This window comes from the organism of the source record quoted next, unplaced genomic scaffold, assembly GCF_019419815.1.
Source record: "Pyrus x bretschneideri cultivar Hongxiangsu unplaced genomic scaffold, Pyrus_bretschneideri_v1 Contig25, whole genome shotgun sequence".
Classification (NCBI taxonomy): Eukaryota; Viridiplantae; Streptophyta; class Magnoliopsida; order Rosales; family Rosaceae; genus Pyrus; species Pyrus x bretschneideri.
The window spans coordinates 1,636,004-1,650,522 of NW_025999557.1; the positions used below are offsets into that span (position 1 = coordinate 1,636,004).

General features: G+C 38.3%; 1 protein-coding gene across 1 annotated transcript; it reads right to left on the minus strand.

Annotated features, from left to right (window-relative positions):
- Nucleotides 1-1,550: 1,550 nt before the first annotated feature.
- LOC103967112 (RNA exonuclease 4-like) lies at nt 1,551-2,765 on the minus strand. The gene is made up of 3 exons (XM_048586743.1): nt 2,458-2,765; nt 2,275-2,356; nt 1,551-1,749 (listed from the first exon to the last, which is right to left on the minus strand). The coding sequence occupies exons 1-3, from the start codon at nt 2,460-2,462 to the stop codon at nt 1,579-1,581; spliced, it is 258 nt and encodes an 85-aa protein (XP_048442700.1). The 5' UTR covers nt 2,463-2,765; the 3' UTR covers nt 1,551-1,578.
- Nucleotides 2,766-14,519: the final 11,754 nt, after the last annotated feature.

Below are 14,519 nucleotides of genomic sequence, written 5' to 3' on the forward strand. Positions count from 1 at the left end.
TAAGAAACCTGATCCACACATAATGACAACCAATCACACAAAGAAGCATTTGCCGGAAGTCTCAATCCCAGATTTAGTTGAGAGGCATCATACATTGCACGAGCAAATGGACAAACAGTGAAAACTTGTAGCGTCAACTCCGAAAAGGAACTACAAAAAAGACATAAATTATCCACCACAATTCCCTTGGTTACCAGATTAGCATGAGTGGGCAAAATGTCTCTGCATACCCTCCAAACTCACATTTGAACTTTGCCCGGGACAGTAGCCTTCCATAAAGCTTTCCAAACCGGAACTCCCCTCGAAACTGAATGCGAAGAAGAGGCCTCAAAACGACGAGTAAAAGCAATCTTGTAAGCGTTCTTTACTGAGAACACACTTTTCGCATCGTAATGCCATATTAGCTTATCCGTGGGCAAACTTCAACTTGGTGGAGTAGCAAGAATCAAAGCTGGTTCCGATGGAGGAAATAAAGCATTCACCAAATCATAGTTCCAAGACACCGATTCCGTGACAATTAAATCTGCAGCGAACTCTACTCCAGGAAACGATGAGGAAGGCATGATAGGTCTAAACAGATGGGGACGATCTAACCACCGATCATGCCAAATTCGAACCGAGGTGCCACTCCCAATCCGCTAGCGAGACCCTCTTTCAAGGATCGATTTGTAAATTTTTATGTACGAATGAGACGTTATGACAACGATAAACTCGATGCGTGTAAATAATTTATTTTCCTCATTAAGTTGGTGTATCATCATTAATTTACTTGTATTAATAAACACTAATAAAATTTAAAAACAGATAGTGTCTTGGAAGAAAATATATTGTGGAACTAAATCATTTATTTTTGGCTAAAGTGGTTTGAACATGTGAAACAAAGATACACAGACGCTCTGGTTATAAGATGTGATTACGAGACAGATGCTTAGGGCCGAAGGGGTAAATAAAGACCTTGGAAGACTCAAAAAGAGACTCTAAGAAAATACTTGGACTACTTGGATCTTACAGAAGACATGGCACGAAACCGAGCGCAATGACGTTTTAGAATTCATATAGCACACTCTGCTTAGTAGAATAAGGCTTTGTTGTTGTTGTGGAAGTTTGTACGTTTTATTAACTTTCTCATGTTGCACTATGTGACTGGTGATACCACCTCCGTAGCATCCCATGTACATGAAAGTTTTACAAAACAGGGGCAGATCCACAAGTTTATCCTGCAATCATTTACTCTGATGAAAATTTAAGATCAATGCTGCACTAACAATTCAATTTAAAGGGGGGCGGGTTGGGAATTGTACCTTAAAGCAATGATTTTACAGCATGTATTTTGTTGGTACATAGATTTACCAAAAGATCACATATCAAATAAAATTTAGCAGACAAAAATGGAAGTTTTCGACTATGGGAGAAAGAATGGTGATGAAGGAAAATCTTCTGATCAATTGGAAAGTTAACGACGAAGCCCTTGAGACTACGAGTAGCTCTGTTTGGTGACGGAAATTGTCTGGTAGTCCACCGATTTTGTGCTTCCTTCTCTTCCAAATTGAAAATGGAACTGCAAACACAAAGTTAGTACTAGGATTCCGTTTCTGCATCATCAGTTTCCAATTCATCTCCCTTCGCCCGCTTCCTTTTAGGCTTGCGTTTTTTCTGCTTTTGTTTGAGCTTAATTTGATCTTTAACTCTCTTTCCCCATGCTTTTCTGTTTTTCTGATAAAGCACCATTGTAGAGCAAGCATTTTCTATCTAAAACAGTATCATCAGTTAGACCATTTGCAAAGTTTCAACAAATTTTGTTCATGAGAAGCCAATGACATATAATATGCAGAAACACATAAGAATTGAAAGTTAATTAATATAAACCCTGAAACACATTAAGAAATGGAGCAAAACGACTACCAGGACGACAGCCAAGCAGGTAATACATCAGTTTGGCATAAAAACATCTACACCAATTCAAAGTTTTGATAGGAAAATGATATTTATCCCACCTTTTCTTTCCCCAACTTACATGCACATAATTGCAATAAAAGAAGAACAATGTGTCAAACCCGATATGAGCATGGGAAAGAAATGTCGGGATAAAAAGTCGGGTTGTATAGCGTTGTTCCTTTTGAATTTTGATAAGCCTTGTCACATTTCAGTGGAAGTTTTGAAATCAATATCCTACATTCCTAATGCTTAAGATGCAGTACAGACATTGCAATAAGAATACCGAACTGTATTAAGAAAAACGATCAATAATCATCATCTAAGAATCAAATTACTAACAGGGCAGTGCTCTCCATTTTGGATCTTGACGTCAAGAAACTCAGCTGCAAGACGCCGAAGTGCCCTTCTGGACCCTTCCCCCTGCTTCCCCAACCACAGATATCATGAGGACACATCATAATACTTCAAGACGATCGGCACAATTTTGATGTTTGAAGAAGTATTAAAGAAAGAAAAAATTACCTCATAAACGGTTCATACTCTAATGTATCCCTGTTGTCCTCCTTGGGATGACTTAAAAGCAATGCCTGTTTAAGTCAAACCATCAGATGAAAGAATCACATCTGGTACTTTACACGACCATGTTAGAAAGCCAGATACCTTAAGATCATTGCGCCATGCGTGGCCCACAAGAATTCTCCCTTTGATCAACTCTGCCACTTTTTTTCTGAACAATTCGAAAATCCTTTGCTGCAGATAACAAAGATGCACGAGACGTTCCATCACTGAAAGAATGATTTTCAGAAATATGTTCTTTTAACTCTTACAAGTTAATAAATAAACTGAAGACCAACTTGACATAATATAATAGGCTTAATAGCTGAACTTATGACTAATGAAGAACACCTGCATTCAATATAAATACAAATAAAAGTCAACCTTTTCTCAAGTATCGGGGACGAATGCCACTTATTTCAGTAAGAAAATCAACAACGCTTTCTACCGGGCGAACAAACTCATCATATACAACATTTCCCCATCTATTTACCTGCCATGAAACTGGAGTATTAGAAATCAATGATCCTAACAAGTTAAAGTACGAATCGTAAGATAATATCCAACTACTGAAACACAACTAACGAATCAACTAAGGAAATAATAGATACAAAACTGTTTGCCAACAATGCCAAGCTCAGAGATCTAGCATGCAATGACAATATGACAGAACAGAGAGTAAAAGAAAAGGAACTAAGGATTACCAGTGTAACATGTCCAAGGGCGCTTTTGTTTCCTTGACTGACACCAACCATTTCACAATGCATGGCTACTTCTACGATCAAGCTGTCAAATGGTTCATGAGTTCAGTGATATGACCACTTAGAGCATCTTCTAAATGTTTAATGGAGACGAACTTGAACAAAATTAAACGGGGTGATCGTGAAGACAACCTGAAACAATTACTCTTTTTCATAAACAAAAAGAAGAAAAACCTCACCTCTCAACAAACCCAACAAACTTAACTTTGAGGATGTGAAGATAAAAGAGTCTCACATCGTTGAAAGGAAATTCCTTACAAGAAATAAGATGTTCAGTTACTCCTCATATTGCCAATTCCTCAACTTTCTTAATAATATCATAGTAGCTTGGCCCACGTGCTCAACATTACATGATTTATGTTGTCAAAAACAGTCTGAAAATTTGTCACACGTGAAGGAGCGTGTGAGGATATGCAGGTAAAAAAGTGTTAGACGAAGTCAAGCTCCAGCTGTTCTCACCAAGATTTGAGGAGTTGTGATTTTGATCCAACTCCTATCTTTTCTGATATTCCTAGTTTGTAGGGTTTTTGTATTCCACACAAACTCACAGCCATGTCCTCCTCGCCTATTACTCTCAACAAGCAATCCAATGGTACCTGGCTGTTAGACAGTGGTGCGAATGCACATGTCACTCCTGACCTTCAAAACTTGGTTAATCCCAAAGAGTACAATGGTAATGAAACTATTGGGGGGTGTAGGTAATGATTCTGGCATCACTATTTCTCATTTTGGTTCCCAACAACTAAATACTAAAGCTTGTTCTTTTGATTTGAATGACGTTCTTCACTGCCCCACTGCTTCTCAAAACATCATATCTGCCCATAGGTTTACTTTAGACAACAATTGCTACCTGCTAATATTCCCATCTTTTTTTCTTGTTCAGGACCTCAAGACTCGGAAGACGCTTTTCCGAGGGAGATGTGAGAATGGGTTATACCCATTTCCAAATGGCAGTGGACGGTTCCAGTCTTCAATGTCAGCCTTGGTAGGGGTACGGTGTTCAGTGCAAAAATGGCATGCTAGACTTGGTCATCCTGCCAACTCAATAATTAAGTTTTTAATTTCCAATAAACTAGTACCAATTCATGGTACTCCTCATGTAAGCTTTTGTGAGTCATGTCCCTTAGGCAAGAGTAAAAAGTTACCTTTCAATTTGTCCGAGTCTGTTTCTTCGTTTCCATTGGAACTTTTGCACTCTGATGTCTGGTCTTCTCCAGTTATTTCTAATGAAAATTTTCGTTACTATGTGTTGTTTGTGGATGACTACTCTAGGTATTCTTGGATTTTTCCCATGAAAAATAAAAGTGAAGTTTTTGAGATATTTGTAAAATTTAAAGCCACTGTCGAGAACATGTTTAATCTTGCAATTAAAACCCTTCAATGTGATGAAGGGGGGAATATAAAAGTCGTGCTTTTCAACAGTTTCTTTCTGACAGTGGGATTTCACAACGTTTTTCATGCCCAAAACATCCTGAACAAAATGGACTTGCAGAAAGGAAACATCGCCATATTGTTGAAACCAGTATAGTTATGCTTTCTCAATCTCACGTTCCTAATAAGTTTTGGTTTGATGCTTGTTCTACAGCTACGTACCTGATAAATCGCATGCCAACAAAACTTTTATCCAATATGTCACCTTATGAGAAGTTGTTTAAAAGAGTTCCAAAGTATGACATGTTGAAAGTGTTTGGTTGTCGATGTTTTCCATGGTTAGTCCCATACACACAACATAAACTGCAACCAAAATCAAAAGCTTGTGTTTTCTTAGGTTATTCACTGAATCACCAAGGCTACAAATGTTTGGAATTGTCCACAAGACGAATTTACTTGTCTCGCAATGTCCTATTCGATGAGGACTCTTTCCCTTTTAAGGGACTCACATCTACCTCAGAAAATGTCGTCGATTCAGGTACATTTAACTCTCCCGTGGTATTATTTAATTTTGATGATATCAGCACGTCTCCTTTATCTCACTCACCTAATGTACCTGTTATTCCTGTCCGTCAAAATTGTCCTTTTAATGAAATTATTTCTTTACCATCCACTGCACAGTCTGAACCTGTCCCAAACCCTTCAATTGTCTCATCCAGTCCAGCCTCCACTACGCCCGTGTTGTCCTTACCTCCAAACACCACACAGTTTCAACCTGCCCCACCCACCGCACCGACTGAACCTGTCCCAAACCCTTCAGTTGTCTCATCGAGTCCAGTTTCCACTACACTCGTGTCGTCCTTACCTCTGTCATCACCCATACCTTCAAATGAACAAGCTATGGTATCCATGGAATCAGTACAAGTGCTGTCAGAAAATAATGGCCATCGCATGACTACACGCTCAAAGTCTGGCATCCAAAAACCTAACCCTAAATATGCTATGCATGTAACTGTTGACAAGTTTCCAATTGAACCGACTTGTTTCAGTCAAGCTGTCAAGTCCCAGGACTGGAGAAATGCCATGGTATAGGAATTTAATGCGCTACAACGATGTGGCACGTGGAGTTTGGTCCCGTTTCATCCAAAGATGAATTTGCTCCCAAGTAAATGGGTGTTCAAATTGAAAAGACGTGCAGATGGAACAATTGAGCGCTATAAGGCTCGCCTTGTCGCAAATGGTTTTCATCAGAAGACTGGTGTGGATTATAATGAGACCTTTAGTCCAGTGGTTAAACACAGCACCATTAGGCTTATTTTAAGTCTTGCAGTTTCAAAAGGTTGGCAAGTTAGGCAGCTTGACGTCCAAAATGTGTTTCTGCATGGTTTCTTGAACGAAGAAGTTTACATGCGTCAACCATCGGGTTTGTTGGTCAACAGTTACCCAATCATGTTTGTAAACTTCAACGGAGCATTTACGGTCTTAAACAGGCTCCGAGGGCATGGTTTCAGAGGTTTTCAGACTTCCTGCTTCAACTTGGTTTTCAGGAATCAACTTCTGATTATAGTTTGTTTGTGTTCAACCAAAAAGGGGTGCATCTTATCCTGCTCATCTACGTGGATGATATTCTGATTACTGGCAACAGTTCTTCTCACATAATTCAGTTAATTCAAAAGCTGGGTACTTTGTTTTCCATGAAGAATTTGGGACTACTTAATTATTTTTTGGGTGTAGAGGTTAAGTACGATGGAAATAGAATGCATTTGTGCCAATCCAAGTATGCTATTGACTTATTGTCACGAACACATTTCACAGATGCCAAACCGATTTCTACACCCATATCTTCTGGTCAAAAACTAAGTGCATATGTTGGAGATCCGTTTGATAAACCAGACATGTATCGTAATGTTGTCGGTGTTCTACAATACTTAATGATAACTCGTCCCGATTTATCTTATGCAGTTAACCAAGTATGCCAGTTTATGCATGCTCCAACAACTCTTCACTGGATGGCAGTCAAACGGATTCTACGATACTTGAAGGCGACGCATAGCCATGGTCTCCTTTACAAGCTCGGTACTGCCCATCTTTCTGCTTTTTCAGATGCGGACTATGCTGGGAATCCGGATACTCGGCATTCAACTGGGGGGTTTTGTATTTATCTTGGTTCAAATCTGGTTTCATGGAGTTCAAAAAAACAGAAAACTGTTTCTCGATCGAGTGCTGAGGCCGAGTATAGGCAACTCGCCTACACAGCAGCTGAGCTTTCGTGGTTGAGGTCTTTATTTCGTGACTTGCAGTTACATCTTACTCGCCCTCAAATATGGTGTGACAATGTGTCTTCAATTGCTCTTGCTTCCAATCCGGTATTCCATTCTAGAACCAAACATTTAGAGGTTGATTATCACTATGTCAGGGAGAAAGTGGTTTGTGGTGAATTGTTGGTTAATTATATTTGTTCACAAGATCAGCTTGCAGATTTATTTACCAAAGGTCTGTCTTCGTCTCGATTCAATTTGTTGGTGTCCAAGCTTCCAGTTGTTCCTCAACCTGTTAGCTTGCGGGGGGGTGTTAGATGAAGTCAAGCTCCAGCTGTTCTCACCGAGATTTGAGGAGTTGTGATTTTGATCCAACTCCTATCTTTTCTGATATTCCTAGTTTGTAGGGTTTTTGTATTTCAAATGTTTGTTGTACGTAGAGTTGTGATTTTGATCCAACTCATATCTTTTCTGATATTCCTAGTTTGTAGGGTTTTCAAACTCATATTGTAATCTTGAAGTTGTTATAAATATATGCATCCCATTACTGTGTGGGTATGCAATTAAAGTGAAACCCTAAGAGTGTTACAGTTTTACAAAAAGTCCCGCATCAGTAAAAGGAGAAAGCAAATTCGCGTAAAGGGGCATGTAAGGATGTGAAGGTAAAAGACTATCACATCAGTGAAAGGGCCTTACAACGACTAAGAGATTGTATTGCACCCATACTAGTAATTTTACGGTAAAACCAATATTCTTCAACATTCATACAAAAACCTAAACGACCACCCAAAAAACAAACATTTGAAAGTTCTTTTTTCTTTTCTCCAGCATTTTCTCAGCAACCAAACACACATTAAAAGAAGAAACATGTTCAAATAATTACCCAGAATCATCACTATCTGGAGTGAGTGGATTGATACGAGACGGAGAATCATCATCCAACTCCTCATCCGGCCTCCCCTTTCACTTCCCTGTAAATAAAATTATTAAAAATTTTTTTTTTTTAAAAACCCAAGAAAAAGAAAGGTGCTTTTGTTAGGTACCTAAGATTGTTGTGGTAGTTGGGGCATGGCTCTTGAGTTTCTGTTGGAGCTGAGCCCAGTTAGGGTTCAGTTGAAGTTGCTGGTTACGCTTCTTTTTCATCTTCTTTCTTCTTCTTCTGCCGGGAAACACAACAAATACGCGACAGAGATAGTGCTTCATCGTGAATGTCACTATCTGCACATCTGAACTGAAACGGCAGCCCGAGTAATCATAGACACTAAAACAACGACGTTGCAAATTTAACCTTTATGATTTGGTAAGTTATCACTTTAGTTTTGTACGTTTTAAACTCATCAATTTAGTCTTTTATTTATTTTGTTACACATCGTTGTCGTCCAACTCTGAAGAAAAAAAAAATGCTAATTTGCTGAAGTGACAAGAACCAACAAAGTCATTATTTACCATTGACGCTGTGAGTAGGCCACATTGAATTTAAAGGGCCAATCATTTGTTTGCCTTATATGTCCTAGGCCTTCAAGCTCATACACATATCAAGGCATCATTCAAACCCATGATATGCCATAGTGTCTTTCCCAACTCAAGAAGGTAAGGTCAAATCCTCATCCAGAATCATCACTAACTGGAGTGAGTGGATTGATACGAGACGGACAATCATTATCCAACTCCTCGTCTGGTCTCCCCTTAAGCTTCCCTATAAATAAAATTATCAAAAATTATCAAATAAAAAAAATTAGAAAAAATCAAGGCTTTTGTGCTCTTTAAAATTAAACCCAAGTCTTTATCCAAAAAAAAAAAAAAAAATCCAAGAAAAAGAAGGCTTATTATATTAACACCCCACAAATTGTTGAATAAACCTCATATACTTAATACATCTCACATTTGCTTTTTTACTTAAAAATTATCTTAATACACTCCGCATATTTTCCCATTATACCCCCACACCCCACATTCTCAATATACACCTTATATTTTGTACATACACCCCACATTTCTCAAATCTTATAACACTCATTTTTAATTTTCAGGGACTGAATTTAACCATTTGAATGTTTAGTTGGCTGAAAGATTTCAAATCATCTGAAAGTGACAAGGCCTAGAGTTGTGGGGCAATGTATGCAAGGCGTCCTTGTTCTAAATTTCGACTAATTACAGCAGTACCATTTGATGATGTTCTTGACTCGAGCAAATTATCAATACAAATTCTGTGACATCCCACATCGCCCAGGGGAGTGGATCTTGTTAGCCTTATATGTATATTCCCATCTCTATCTAGCACGATACCTTTTGAGAGCTCACTGGCTTCGGGTTCCATCGGAACTCCGAAGTTAAGCGAGTAGCGCGCGAGAGCATTCCCATAATGGGTGACCCACTGGGAAGTTCTCGTGTGAGTTCCCAGAAATAAAACCGTGAGGGTGTGCTAGGGCCCAAAGCGGACAATATCGTGCTACGGTGGAATCGGGCCCGTACGGGTCGGGATGTGACAATTTGGTATCAGAGCCTAACCCTAGCCGCGTGTGTGCCGACGAGGACTTCGGGCCCCTAAGAGGGGTGGATTGTGACATCCTACATCGCCCTGGGAGTGGATCTTGTTAGCCTTATATGTATATTCTCATCTCTATCTAGCACGAGGCCTTTTGGGAGCTCACTGGCTTCGGGTTCTATTGGAACTCTGAAGTTAAGCGAATAGCGCGCGAGAGCATTCCCATGATGGGTGACCCACTAAGAAGTTCTTGTGTGAGTTCCCATAAACAAAATCTTGAGAGTGTGATGGGGCCTAAAGCGGACAATATCGTGCTACGGTGGAATCGGGCTCCGGAAGTGGTCCCGCCCGGGCCGGGATGTGACAAATTCCACCCAAGACAAAGTCCGAAATCAAGATAATAGTGAAAACAATGAACGAGATCATATACATTTAGGAAATCCCAACAACAACAGGCGCTGCTGCTAGCTTATAGTAATAGTTATTCCCAGACAAGCAATACAAGTAAACCAAACCCCTATTAAACACAAGAAAATAACAACTGAACAAAGTATCTATCCATCCATCCGACATCCATGAATGGCGACGGCGGAGCTTATTCCAAGACAGACATGACATACAAACACACTACCGAAACTCAAGGAAATAAAGACTAGACATGACATACGAATGAGCTTAATAATCATGCAACAGTTGCACGTAATGCAATCTTCCCAATTCCTCATCTATTCCTCAGCAATTCAGGATGATGATATTGTCTCATGGGAGGTGTTTCATTTTGTATCCGCACTGGGCACTCAAAGCACATGTGTTGACCTTGCACTCAAATGCCAGAGATAAAGCTTTTAATTTGGACCAAAAATGCCAACTGGAATTTGACAAAAATGTCTCCTGGGATTTAAATCATATATGGGTTTGTTTTCAATTCCACCATTAAAACCCATCTCGTCTGTTTTTAATATTTGGTGGTAATTTAGGTGTTTAATTCTACATGTAATCCTTGTGATCTCTAAAAAGTGAATATGAATATAGAAGTAAATAACGCATCAAACACAAGATAAAATGATTATCGATGTTGTTGAAATTACTCAAACAATGAAAAATATGAAGTCTTACCTTATGTGAAGCTTCCAACATATCGATTTCGTGTTCCATTCGTCAAAAGAAATTTTTCTCAATCAACATGTTCGTAGTTTCATTGGTTAGGCTTTTGTTCAACAATGGAGGGTGGGAGGGTTTTGATATTTAAGAAGATAAATAATATGCTAAAAGTGATTTAGGGTGTATTTAGAAATTTTTATTTTTATTTTTTAAACCTAATAAGGTCAAAATTGTTATTGCATGGTGGGGTAAATAAGTCATTTAATATTAAATTTTAATGTGGGGTGCATTCAACATTTTGTGGGGTGCTAATATAAAAGGCAAAAAAGAAAGGTGCTTTTGTTAGGTACCTAAGACCATCTCCAACCAAAAGGTTTAGATGGCTATAGGGCCGAAAATAGTCCGAAAACCGTCTCCAATCGAGGGCTAGGCCAAAGGACTCGTGGACCCCATTGGACAAAAAAGGGCCAACCGGCTAGCCCAAATGAGTCAGCCAGCTAGCCCCAGGGCGGGCCATAAATTTGAAACCAACGGCTAGCTGGCGTCAGCGTGACACCTGTAGATGTAAAAATATGCCTTCTTCTTCTTGGACAAAATTGCACTTACAAAACAATTAACACCTTAGGTCAAGACCAAGAGCCTCACGCGCCCACGAAGAGTAGGGGGGCTTTGGCCGAAGAACCTCTGATGCCAAAGTTAGAATTTTAATAGAAAAGTGTTTGGAGAATTTAGAGAATTTTGTAAGAGGATTCAACTTGGTTTTTTGAAGAAAATGGGGTGGTATTTATTGATAGGATTAAAAGCACACCACAAAGTAGCACACAAATGTCCTATTAATTTTCCTTATTAACAATAATATTTGTCAATTGTAGCATATGAAAATAAGGGTTTTTCCCGCAGAAGATTGTTTTATCTAACTATTTAAAATGTCACAAAAACTGGGCTGCTGTCCCTACTGACCAGCCACCGAAAAATAATTATTAGAACGACTTACACTTATCTAAAGTCTACGAAATTTTATATGTAGATACTAGACACACAGAGCTACAGTCACACAAATTTTTGGGATTTTTGGAGTTGATTTGATATTTAAATTAAATCGAACAAAAACAAGACAGAGACAGATTTTTAAGTAGTTCACAAATTAAGAAAAACGAGTTAGGGGAATTGCTATCCACCACCAAATAATCATGCAAACATGTTATGTTTCATTCAAATTCCTTTCATTTTTGGATGAAGATGCTCAAGTTGGCTCAATGTTAGAACTCAACCTATTACTCTTTCTTATGTAGTATGTTAAGAGAATGGCGTTTTCAACTTAACTTAGTCCCTAACATGCAATCTCGAATGGTGTGTTCATAGATTTAACAAGTAGAAATCATTAAGAACGAAAAGAGTTTGAGTCATCACAAGGCATCGTAAGTACTAGTGTTGTCTTACTTATCCTAGAAATTGATTCACATGTTAATCGCAATTAACAAGTACTACTCTAGAACATATGTAGGTCCTCATTCGACAAGGGCAGGCACACACATATTCATAGCATTAGAATCCTAGATATGCTTACTAAGTATGCATCCATAGAAAACACATAAAGAATTCATCAATGAGACAAGTAGTGAACCAATTTTCATCCATTCGTAAAAGTAATTCAAACGAAATGTCATAACAAACTTGCAATCATATTAGGGGCTTCAAAACAGCCCCTAACTACTAAAAATTAGTTACACATAATTCTCAAATTAAACCAAAAGAAAGACATGAGTTTGAGAAGATAAAACCGAGAGAAGAGAATGCCAAGATTTCCTCCTTCCTTTCCTTCCTTCCCCAACGCAGCAGCCTTGCCTTTTTCCCTTGCTTTGCTTCTTTTTTTTTCTATCTTTTTTTCACACTTTTTCTCCCCCTTTTTTGCTGCAACCTGTAGGTATTTTCTTCTTTTCTGCTGCCACAGTTTTTTCTCCATAACTCACCCCACTAACAGCCATTTAGTGATGACAATAAGTGGGAGGAAATGCCAAAACAATTGTAACTCTTTGGGCAGCCTTTATGCCCATTACTCTCACTTAATTTTTCATTTCCTCTGATATTTGAATAGGTGTTAGCTGGCTTGTTCTTGGCTGCATCAGTTTTGGCTGTTAGTTTTATGGGATTTATTGCTTTCAATGCTTCTTTGTCAGTTACAAACTGCTCAGCCTCCTGGGAACCTTTCAGTGTTTGAACGGCCATAACTTTTTCTAGAAAAATGATATTAACAATCTGTAAAATGTTCCAGAAAATAGACATCCATAGCTTTCCAAGCATATAAGGCTCATTCTCTAATTCATTCTGAGCTGTCCGAAACTGGCTTCCAAAGTCAGCTGACCTGCACAGGCAGTTTTGACGAATTTATTACTTAACATTCCACTTGTGTTATTTTTCTTTTCTTTACTTGACAAATCCTAAAAAACACAAAAAAAATGTAAATAACTCAAAAATATAAGGAACTAACTAAGAAAAGACAAGTGAATTTGATATAAAATATATATAAATATGAGCTTATCACATGTGGCTGGCCCCTTTGGGAGAGATGGGAACCGGCCACTTTAGTGGTTTTTTGGGTGTGATTCACAATTCATTAGCTAATTTATGAATTAATTGAGTAATAAATCAATTAATTAGCTAATTAATATAATTTGGGAGTTACCTTTGTGGGGAGGATTTGATGAGGATGGATGAAATAAGTTTTGAATAATTACCTATTTTAATCACTTTTGACCTTGATTGACTTGTGATTGTCCGCTGCTTGCGCGTAGAAGCTTCGGTGTGCCTCAAGGGTAATTTTGTCTTTTTCACCCAAGAGTTCACGTGTCGCCTCCATAATTTTCTTGATTATTTTTTACTCCACAACATCAGCTAGTGATATGAGCATATTTATACGACTTTGTTAGCCTAATTCTTTGCATTTAGTGAGTTAGTTTCTATTTATTATAGTTATTTAAGCTATTTTCGTGTGTTTGTAGGTTCAATTGGCTAAAGTGGCAAGAAAATGCAATTTGGAGCATTTTAGAGCAGTTTTGGGCTTGGAATGGATAGCATATGCATGGAGCAAGGTGGATGGACGAATTTGAAGTTCAAGAAGGACTAAGAATATGCTAAAGAGATGGAAGAATTAATTCAAGACAAAGAAGATATGGAGCTTAGCAAGAAAGAAGGAATGTTAGCCAAGTTACCTTATTTTATCCTAACCCTATTCTAATCCTACACCACCTAGGTTCCAGCTGCAAGAAGGATCCTTAATTATATTAGGAAATTTAAATAAATGATTTTAGAAGGCCTAATCCCATTCCTAAAGGGAGCCGCACCTATTCCTTCTAGAAAACCCCTTCCCTTGCCATGCAAGGCATTCCCCTTTCCTTTAGGATCCTGCCGCATCTTCTTTCCCTTTTCCATCTTGGATTCTGATTTTAATTAGCCTTTTTCCTTGTGGATTTGGAGTGCAAATATTTCCCAAAATTTAATTAATGCCGTGTCCTTCTCCCTTTGAAATAAATATGTTTCTGCCGCACAAAAGTACAACCACTCATCCCTAAGACAACACAATTCGAACCACTCATCCATCATACACAGAAATCCCTTGTGCTGCAGCCTTGCAAGGAGAAAGGAAAAAAGGACCCTCCAACTAGCCTATCACCCATCAATTCACCCAAATTCGTGTCAATTTACATTGTTTCTGCAACTTGTTTGTTTAATATTTAAATTCGTCAAAACCAATCCCCCCCTTTAATATTTCGTGTTTACTTAGTTAGAACCTATTTAAATTTGTTTCTTTTAGTGTTTTGAGTCAAAGTTAAGTTAAAATTCGTCCAAAGTCATCCTTAGTTTCTGTTTTGAGTCAATTTGCTTGTTTTGTGCTGTTTTGAGTTATTCTAGTTTGTTTTGAGTCATTAAAGTCTAGTTTTCTATTTTTGAGTCTAGTTTAGTGTTTTAGATATTAAAATTGAGTCGATTAGCATCCCTTCCAATCCCCAGCCTATAATGATCCCTACTTATTCATACTACAACTACATAAAAAGG